The sequence below is a fragment of the Chrysochloris asiatica genome, unplaced genomic scaffold (assembly GCF_000296735.1).
Source record: "Chrysochloris asiatica unplaced genomic scaffold, ChrAsi1.0 scaffold00090, whole genome shotgun sequence".
Classification (NCBI taxonomy): domain Eukaryota; kingdom Metazoa; phylum Chordata; class Mammalia; order Afrosoricida; family Chrysochloridae; genus Chrysochloris; species Chrysochloris asiatica.
In genome coordinates this window covers 8,570,358-8,580,972 of record NW_006408608.1, presented here as the reverse complement: position 1 = coordinate 8,580,972, position 10,615 = coordinate 8,570,358, and the positions used below count along the sequence as shown (strand labels likewise).

At 46.9% G+C, this 10,615-nt stretch overlaps 1 protein-coding gene across 1 annotated transcript; it reads left to right on the top strand.

Annotated features, from left to right (window-relative positions):
* The first annotated feature begins 1,147 nt into the window (after positions 1-1,147).
* Positions 1,148-8,694, top strand: LOC102827283 (chromosome unknown open reading frame, human C1orf158). Its single transcript, XM_006866372.1, has 4 exons — positions 1,148-1,258; positions 2,640-2,753; positions 5,886-6,063; positions 8,516-8,694. The coding sequence occupies exons 1-4, from the start codon at positions 1,148-1,150 to the stop codon at positions 8,692-8,694; spliced, it is 582 nt and encodes a 193-aa protein (XP_006866434.1).
* The last annotated feature ends 1,921 nt before the right edge of the window (positions 8,695-10,615 follow it).

The window sequence follows — 10,615 nt, the reverse complement described above, 5'->3', positions numbered from 1 at the left end:
TCTACAAGTTTGGGTGTTCTTGTGTGTCTCACCTCACTTCATATCAGCTGGACACTTCACTCTCAGCTCTAGCCCTCTGTGACTATGTCCTTGTCCATGGATGAGCTCAGGAGTCCCCAGGTCTCACAATACTTTGGACCAACCAGCCCTTCCTCTTCTCTCTCTCATCTCCAGGTCACTGGAAGTCTATGGAACGTGGTCAAATTCAGCCCATATCTTCTTTGCTGTCTTTCCCCCTCTTCCACTCACCTGTAGACCAATGTGGTCACCAGCAAGCTTACGTGCCTACTCATGTGTTCCCTTTGAGTTTTGGAGGGGGATTTGTCCTGAAGGGACTTGATCGTTTGCTTTGATGGCTCCCCAGCAAACAACTTGCTTGTTCTTGTAGTAGCCAATCAGACTGCCATTTTGTTTTGGATTTTTCTTGCTGGTCTTTCTTTCAACAAATATCTTCTGTTCCTCTAGTAGAGGACTTTTTAAAATGTGGATTGTAATCAGTGGTTTTGGATCCAGTGTGCAGGAACCAATGGGATGTCATGTTCATAGCTTGAAGTCAGTCACAGTGGGAGTATTTACATTCCAAGCTCTCCCTTGTGGTAGCTGTGGGAGTTAGGCAGCTACCTACTCTCTCTTTACTTTAGTGTCTTCATCTATAAAATGGGTATAATAGTGGCTCTACCCCATGGTGCTACTATGAGGATTAAATCAGTGAATACATGTAAATATCTTTTATTTGGTGTAAACATAAATACTTTTTAAGTAGCAGTAATGAGATCATCGCAGCTGGTCTCCACAGCAACAACAATGGCTGGCCTTCTCAGGGCAACAACAAAGGGACCAGTCCTTGTGGGCCCTGATTTGGTGGTGGAAGTGGTTAGTTTGATTCATTTTTCTGGTGTTGGTTTTGCTCCTGCAGAATCAGCCATTCCCTTAAGGAGAACATTTATAGCCAGAGTCTATCACCATGGAGACAGTCAACAGTAGGGAATCCAAGATCATTGTGTCTCTCCCTGGAGGCCCAGAGTAGACACTAGATCCTTTATGTCTTCAAAGTTAGCAGGGTGTCGAATACCCCAAACTCAGCCACTCTGGCACAACCTCTAGAAGCCTGAAAGTGTCCCAAATTAACTTGGGGAGAGCCCTGGCCATGTTTGTGCGAACGGTGAGCCCACAGACATGCTCCACTCCCAGCTGGAACATCGAGCCCAAGTATTCCACCCGTGTGCTCACTGGGAACTGGGCAGAAGAGAGGAGCAAGGTAAGGAAAGAGGTGGGAGGATGAGAGGGGAGGGGAGAGAGAAGGAACTGGTAGGGAGAGGTAGAGAAGGAGGTTCAACACTGTTTCCAAACCAAGGACCACAGGTAGCTGGTCTCCACTGAGGGAGTCATGTTGAACCATCACTAGGTCCCTAGTCTATCTTGAAAACACCATTGCCAAGGTGTCAAGAGAACTGTGCCTTTTAAGACTGTCCTCGGTAGAGTGTTTCTAGGTGTCGAGATGTTTCTCATTCCCAATGTCTCTGCTCCTTGATTTGAAGAATGCCCACTCTCCTGGCCTGGTTCTTCCAGCACCTTCTGAGGCAGGCTTGGCTCCATGCTGCCTTGATGCCCAGGGCAGACTGCTGCTCTCTGGTATGTGGTCTATAGCCCTGCCTTCCCATGTATTTGAAGTTTTATTTTCCAAATGAAACAAATAGACTTCTGAGGTGCCTCTGTGCTTTAAAGGCCATAGGAAACTAATTTGTCTGACCTGGCCTACCTCAAATTAAACATTGTCATTTTGGCTGGCAAGACTGAGCTCAGAGACACCATGTTCCTGGAAAATGGGCAAGGAAAAGGAGGTGCCAACGCATGTGACTTGAGAAGATTCTGAGAACACAAAGAAGTTGTTTTCCTGGGAACATTAGCATTGGCCCCTCCTCTGGCCAGATATGGCCTGTGGCTGTTGTTCTCCCTGATTGCACCTGTTTGGAGACAGGTTGTGTAAGGGAAGTCCTAAGGGTAAGAAGAACAAAGGGAGAAGGTGGCTAAGCAGTCCTTTAAGGCTCCTTTGGGAAAGCTAGTACCCAGGAATATTATGGGCTTCTCTTCCATCTACAAAACCCAAACCTACTGCCATTGAGTCAATTTTGACTCAGGACGATTCTGTATAGGACAGATAGAACTGCTCCTTAGGATTCCCAAGTCTGTAAATATTTACAGAAGCAGACACTTTTATCTTTCTCCTACAGAGAGGCTGGTAGGTTTGAACTACTGGTCTTGCAAATCGCAGTCCTATGCCTAACCCACAGTACCACCACAGGGAATGGCTGGAAGAGTGGGAGGGACAAAGCAGAAGAGGAAGGGAGAAGGTAAGCAAGAAAGATGAGTGGATAGAGAAAAGTTGAGAAAGGAAATCAGTGGTAACAATGAGAAGTGCTCAAGAGGCATCAATCATGGCTCTTCCCAGAGCTCCTGGAGGGTATGCCAGCCCCAGACACTCACATGGGAGGCAGAATTCAGCTTCCTTGTGCAGGATGCCTGGGGCTCATCTTTATTCTCTGTCTTCCAGTCTTCCAAGGGCCTGGAAAGTGAGGAGCTCGGCAGATGCCTAAGAAAGGGTGTCAGAGAGGTTCTCTGGGATGTTTGGTCTTTTCCAGTTTACCAGAACCACTGAGAAAACACCCCAGTGCATTTACAGAAAGGAGTATGTCCCCTTCCCTGACCACAGACCAGACCTGATCTCCAGGTGGTACTCGAAGAGGAGAGTGGAGGTAAGAGAGAGTAGCAGCCCCTCACCCAGGGGACCCCAGCCCACTTCTTATAGGACCAGTCGCCTCTTGGGAAAACAGAACAGGTCTCATTCAGACCTTCCCCTGCGCATTGGCTCCTCAAACTTTAACCCTTTATTATCCATGTGAGTAGATGATCTGTGTTGTTAACTGCCATCAAGTTACCCCTGATGCCTGACACCCTCTGCACAATGGAATGAAACGCTGCCTAATTCTCGGTCCACAAACCTAGTGTCTCTCTTTTCGTGCTATGTTGATCGACAGAAACTGAACTTGCTGGAGACAAAACTGCAGCTCATTCAGGGAATATAATAAAAGATCTCCAAATGCCCCCAGGACACCATTGGGCTGCCACCTGCACTGCTACCATCAGCACTGGAGTGTTTTTAATGGGGGGGGAGGGGGGAGAAGGTAGCTGAGTTCCCAAAACGAAAGTCTTGTGGGATCGATTCCTGTTTGCAGGGATTGTCTCTCAATGCCAGGGATTTCCCTACTGCTCTCTGAGGTTTGCCTGGGTACCACTTCTGCTGGTTTCTTCCTTACTTTCTCAGTTCCAGTTCTGCATGGCCCTGCTTTTACTCACTCTTCCATCATCCCACCACCACGATTCCAGTTCAGATAGATTGTAGCCTGCCAAAGGCTTCCTTCTCTCATCCTACTGAACTCTTTCTTCATCGCCCGATCTTAATATGCCTATAGGAGAGCCAACTGGAAATTGATACGTATCTACACACACACACACACTCCACACTCCCCGTGACTTGCATTTCTGAGGTCTCCAAAGGGTCCATTAAGAAGGAGTTCAGACTTGGAAAATATTTAGTGCCACAGCTCTCCTCTGATGACAGTATTTTTCTTGTTTCTGTTCCATCTTATAATTGATTTGGTGGCTCTACTTGTTTGACTATAAACACAGAATGTGCAGTACATTTAATAAAACCAGAGCTCTCCGGTGTCTGGCACCCATCTCTAGACCGAGGGGTCCAGACTCTCTTCCACACCTGCACTTCTCTTGTTTCTGCCCACCTCAGCAAAAACAGCACACGGTTCATTAAGCCCACTCCCTCGTGTGTGTGTTCTGGAATACTCAGACCTACCCTCAATGAGAGCTATTTCTGCAGTGTAACTTTTTGCACACTCACCTTGTCTTGTCTTCCTGAGGTGACTTCAACAAGCCATGCTTTTATTTCTCTGTGCCTGCTGTGATTTTCTGTCATGGGTAAAGACACCAAATGTAACCATAGGAGATAAGCTTGGCCTGCTTTGCCACTCACGTCCACACCACAAGCAAAACTGCTGTCCCTGCTCCTCCACCTCACCCAGGTCCCATTCCCAGGCAGCCAGCCCTGGGCTTGGCATTGAAGTCTAGCAAGGCAGCCTGCTGTGAGCCTCTTCACTTACCCCTCTCCATTCACCAATCAGCCAGGACACTGGTTAGAATACCTAGTGATTGCAGCCCTTCAGAAAATTCAACCTGAATGCATTTTACCTGACTGTCTGAATCTATTTTCTGCTGTTATCACCTTTTGAAATGTAGTGGAGAGGACAGGTTATGTTTTTAAAGAGAGAAAACATTTTGCACATACATGTCTTGTACAACAGTAAAATCCTCCGGTATAGCCAGCTGTCTCTGTTCTCCATGCTCTGTCCTCTGTCTCCACGTCCCCGCTCTGTAGCCCCCCCAGGCTCCACCCGTCATTGCCCAGCGACAGGACCAGGCTTCCCTCTCTCATCATCTACTGACTCCGTCCTTCACAACAAACAGATCAAGTGAACACTTAATTATTCTTTCTCCCTCGCTGTGCTTTATCTTTTTAGTTTGGTTCTAATTAAGGAAAATAAAAGTTTCTAAATTTACATTTTTATAGGGTATTGTGAATAAAAACAAATTGCATACTTGGGAAAAACAGAAACACTTTGCGTGAGGGGTTGCAGACCACTCTTGTGATGCATAGGTTCTTTTGTTGACTGGTTTTTGTAAGTAGTCAGGCATTTTTTCCTGGTCTGTCTTAGTCGAGAAAGCTCTCCTAAAACATTCAATATCTGAGCAGCATGTCAGTTTCCACTGACAGATAGGTGGTGAATGTGCATGGAGGCACAGTGGCTGAGAATGGAGCCCAGGTCTACCCCCATAGAAAGTGAGGATTGTGGTGTCCAACACCAAGAGAAGGGGCTAGAAAGTCTCTGCTGGCCTTTCTCCAATCCCTGCTGAGCCACTGGCCTCCTTAGCATTGCCCTTTCTTGATGAGAAATCCTCCAACTCACTTTCCCTGGCACAGGAAAGATACTGGGGGGCACCTGGTGATGTACAACTTGGGAACCCCTGCTTAATTGTCTGTACCCATCCCCTTGTCTCCCTTGGGCATTGTAATCTGAATTATTTATGGAACTACCACTTGAAATATTGGTTCCAGCTAGCATTTCCAGACCATAGAAGACACAGCCCTCCCTGTCTGCTCCAGACAAGAGGATCGGCATGGAAATCAACATTAACCTCCCCTGTAAATCAGCCTGGAAATCACTGATTCAGGCAAATGTCTCAAAGCAAGGCGAAACCTGGCTTTCTTCTCCCTGTAAATAACCCCCCACCAAAGAAATCCCTCCCTTGGTTTCCAGCTGAGGGGGGCTGTAAATCCTTTGTAGAAGAAGACAATTTATGGGGTGCTCTCTGATTCTCCCCCTAGTAACCGATTGAAATATACGGCGTACGTGTCAGGCCTGGTATGCATGTCTTTTTTCCCCTTAGAAATCTGCACTCAACGCAATGAGACTTAAGACAAATCAAAGGGCATCATCTCAGATCACAAAGGCCTGTGGTGATGTGCACTGGCTCACCACACAGCTGAGCGTTCTGACTTTAATTTCAGCATGACCCCATAGCTTACTCTAGGGATTAATTGATTTGGTATTAGGGGAGGGATATTATATAGATGACTGCAGTCATGTTGGAGCATGTGTTTGAAGGTGGCCTTCTCAGGGTGGGACAAGCAAGTGTGTCTTTCTGTTGATGGTCTTAAGAACTCAGGTGGACACACCAGAGACCACAGACCTTTCCACTGCTGGTGGACTGCCTGGCTTTGATAAGTAATGCACCTAATGTGTCTGTTCTTCCAGGGACTCCCGTATGGACACCTGATCACCCACCACCAGGAGGCGATGCACCGCTATCTTATCAGCACCTATGATGACCATTACAACCGGCACAACTACAACCCTGGTCTGCCCAACCAACGTGTCTGGAATGGACAAAAGTTGCTGTGGCTACCAGAGAAGACAGACTTCCCACTTCTTGGTACTTTCTCGATCAGAATTTTCTCCTGTGTGGGTTGCACAGGGCCTAGAACTGCTCGAGATAGAGGGCTGGACCCACTTCTGCAGAAGAACCTCACATGGGTAGTCATGGGCTTCGGGAGACTGTTGGAGGGAAACTCGAAGGGAATGAATCCGATTTCTCCTGTAGGGTTACCACCTGCCCACTTCTCACACCACCAGGGATCATCGTGGCTGCAGCACATTTACCTGGAAGGCAGGTGGCAGAGGACCATACCACCATACAACATCAGGACCAGTCTTTCATTCAAAAGGGTGTTCTCTTGTTGTCTGCCATCAAGTCAGTGTTGACCAGGTTCCAGTGGAATTTTCAGGTTAAAACAGAATAGGAAGAAAGGTCTGGTGATCTGCTTCTGAAAATCACACAGTGGAAATCCTGTGGATGTAACCGATCAAACAACCTACATGGCAGAATACAACTGCCCTATTGGGCTGTAGTCTTTATGAGAACAGATCACTAGGTCTTTCTTCTGTGGTGCAGCCAGGTGGGTTTGAACCACCAACCTCATGGTTAGCAGCCAAGCACTAACTTGTGCCACCAAGGCATAAATTGGGACTGACTGATTCCCATGTGTCAGATCCAGCCTTTGGACACAGGGACACAGTAGTGACAAACACTGAGAAATTGCTGTCCTCGGGAGCTGACATTTCAGTGGAGGAGATATGGCGCTGTAGGCTAAACACTGGATCGAAAGGTGGATTTGAACCTCACGGTTGGTGGTTCTAACTCATCAACCAGTCCTTGGAAACCTTATACAGGGTCACTGAGTTGGAAGTGACTCAAAGGCACGTAACAACAGCAGCAGCAATGTATAAGATAACTCTGTTGATGTTTTAGGTGCCCTTGAGCCAGATCTAGTTCACAGTGACCTCATGCGCAGAATGAAACAATGCCTGGTCCTGCGCCATAGTCACAAATGTTTTACAGTTGAGCTCATTGTTGCTGCAACTGTGTCCATCCATTGCTTTGAGGGCCTTCCCCATTTTCCATTTTACCAAGCATGATGTCGTTCTCCAGGGACTGGCTCCTTCTGATAATATATCCAAGTTCTTGCCATCCTGGATTCTAAGGAGTAATCTGGTTGTACTTCTTCCAACATAGATTTGTTTGTTTCTGACGGTCTATGTAGCGTAGTGGTTACGAATCGGCCTGTGAACCGCAAGGTCAGTAGTTAGAAAGTATCAGCTGCTCCGCGGGAGAAAGGTGAGGCTTTCTGCTCCCGTAAAGATTTACGGCCTTGGGAACCCTGTTTAGGGTCGCTATGGGTGGGAACCGACTCGACGGCACTTAACAACAACAATGATACATTTAATACCTTTTTCCAACACCATACTTCAAATGCCTCAATTCTTCTACAGTCTTCCTTACTCACTGTCCAACTTTCACATGCACATGATGTTATTGAAGATACCATGGTTTGGGTCAGGCACACCTTAGTCCTTAAACCTTTGCCCTTGAACACTTTAAAGAGGTCTTGTGCAGCAGATTTGCCTAATGCAATATGTTGTTTGATTTCTTGACTGAGTACTGATTGTGGATAACTGAAGATTTCATAAATAAGAAAGCAGCAACAGTGTTGTTGTTATGTGCTGTGGAGTCGGTTCCGACCCATAGCGACCCTGTACAGGGTTTCCGAGGGTGTAAATCTTTCTGGGAGTAGAAAGCCTCATCTTTCTCCCGCGGAGCAGCTGGTAGTGAATAAGAAATGAGGCAGGGTCTCTGTGACCTTCCTTTAGCAGGATGTTCAGTGAAGACGTTAGCTGATCTGAGGCCTGACTGGCAAGAAGAAGAAAACAATGCAAAGGTTAAGAAGAGCATTTCAAAAGGAGAAAGACCAAGTTCAAAAGCTGTCATGCAGGAGTGGACAGGGTCTTACAAGGGACTCATAGACTTTAATAGGGGTTATGGATTGTGTGGTGTCCACAATGGTGTGAGGTTTTGGAGGGATTTATGTAAAAGTGTAAATCTGGTTTATAGTTCAAGCTACTTCCACCCTACCCGGGAGGCAGGAGGTCATCTTTGGTACACATGGAGATGGTCAGGGAGAGCACTGTTTGTCACTCCACACTACATCTCCATGTGCCTCTCCTCAGCATCACCATCACAGCCAACACTGCTTCAATTCCTAGTGGGGTGGAACGGTGCCACAAGAGCCCTCCTCAAGACAGGTTGTCAGGCAGACTTTGGAGCAATGCCTGGTCCTTCTCAAGTGTCCAGGGAGCAGGCCGTACCCTGAGGGTCTCAGGGGCTGGCTGTACAAGACCCTCCAGGAAACCCACCTCCTCCCTTTCTGGAGCAGAGCCACCTGGAACCCTGATACAGCAAAACCTGCGTAAAACTGCAGACCCCACTTGTTCATTCTCCATACCCTCCGGGGCAAGACCTCTCTTCTCAGTCCTGGTTTCTCTTGCAGCTCCCCCTACGAATTATGGACTCTATGAGCAGCTGAAGCTGAGGTGGCATGAACCCAAGGCCAGCCCCAGGGAAAGCATCTACACGTCATCTTATCCCAGACCACCGATGTCCGCCTTGTCTTGGCGGGAACACGCGATTCCAGTCCCTCCCACCCGCCTGCACCCTCTCCCATACTGAGAGATCCACAGCTCCTGGGGCTCACCATACCTCATGTGACTACAGATGTACCAGGAACATGAAATTGGCCCATTAGAGCTGCCCTTAGAATCATGGACTATGCTTTTAAGTGATTCTTCTCTATCGCCAGCCAAACCCATCAAAAAAGGCTTATTTCTTTCCTATAGCAGCAATTAAATTCTCTGACACTATTGGAACGTTGTGTGTGCACAAAAGATAGACTTAGAATGCTGGGGGTAGGGGGCAGTGGGACAGAAAAAGCAATTAAGTTCCACCCTCCCATTTCATTAAATACGCTCTTCAGGAGTGCCTGGTCCAACGGGAAGTTTCCATCTGGGAAACATAATGACAGTGGTGCTGCCTGGGCTGGTGGGGGAAGAGTGCCTGTCCGTAGTTACCGAAGCAGGAGGAAGATACTGAGAAAAGGTAAAGAAATGGCATTTCTCTCTCCCCACCTCTGAGCTCTTATTGTGGCACTGGACTGCAAACCACAAGGTTTCCAGTTCAAACCCACCAACTGTTTCTCGAAAACCCTATACAGTGGCATAGGGTCGATGTGTGTCAGAACCAACTCAACAGCACTTAACAACAACAACCTCTGTACTCTAGAGTCTTTTTTTTTATGATTTGGGGTCCGGGAGATTTGGGGTCAGTGGTTTGGGAATAAAGACAGAGAATTTGGTCACAGCCGTCACTGAAGACAAGAGTCTCATGTTCTACTCCCTGACAGGATGGAGGCCAGGCTGGGATTGAGGCTACGTGTCCATGATCTGCCCTCTTTGAATTTAAAGATTTAAAGCCTATTTCTTAGGATCAAGCCATCCACTTGTATTTCTGTTATAGCAGCATGAGAGAATTAAGACATCAGGCATTGTGTCTAAAGCACGGAATAAAACAATCAGGGTAGATAAAGGTATATGGTAGAAAAGGTCATTCATAGAAAAACCAGTTACCATTGAGTTGGTTCAAAGAAATAGGCTTTAACAAATAGAAATTAATTCTTTCATAGTTTGTTGTTGTTATTAAGTGCCGTAGAGTCAGTTCTGACCCATAGCGACACTGTAAAGGATTTCCAAGGAGCAGCTGGTGAGCTTGAACCACCAACCTTGCAGTTCAAATGGCTTTGCAGTCTGGTGCATTAACCCACAGCGCCACACCAGGTCTCTCATAGTTCAGGAGGCTAGAAATCCAAATTCAAAGTGCCTGCTATGGGTCCTTGTCTCCTGTCAATGTCAGCAGGCCCAGCATGCCTTGGAGATCTCTGTGTCTCCGCTCCAGTCTTCCCCTGGACCTGAGAGTTTCACAGAGCAGTGACCCCAGGTCCAAAGAAAGCACGCCCCTCCCAGTTCTTCTTTCTTAGTGGTAGTAGATCTCTCTCTGCTCACTTGACTTTCCTTTTAAATCTCAAGAGACAGACTCAAGATAGAACCTAATCCTACAGGTTGCATTAGACCTCGTTAACATCATACTGTTGTTGCTGTTCAGTGCTGTTGAGTAGGTTCCGACTCATAGTGACCCTGTACAGGGATTCCAAGAAGCAGCTGGTGAGTTTGAACTAGACAAGCACTTGTACTTGTCTAGTACTTAACAAATAAAAATGTATTCTTTCATAGTTTAAGAGACTAGAAGACCAAGATACAAGCTAATCCTATTGATTGCACCCAATCTCACTAACATAATGGTGTTGTTAAGTGCTGTCAAGGAGGTTCTGACTCATAGTTACCCTGTATAGGGGTTCCGAGGAGCAGCTGATGGGTTTGAACTGCCAACCTTGTGGTTTGAAGTCTAATGCTGATCCTACAGCACCACACCAGATGTCATGGAAGTGTGGACTTACAGCACATGGGATAATCACATCTGATCTGATCAATATTCTCCTCCAACACCAAACTCAAAAGCATCAATTCTTCTACGGTCTTCC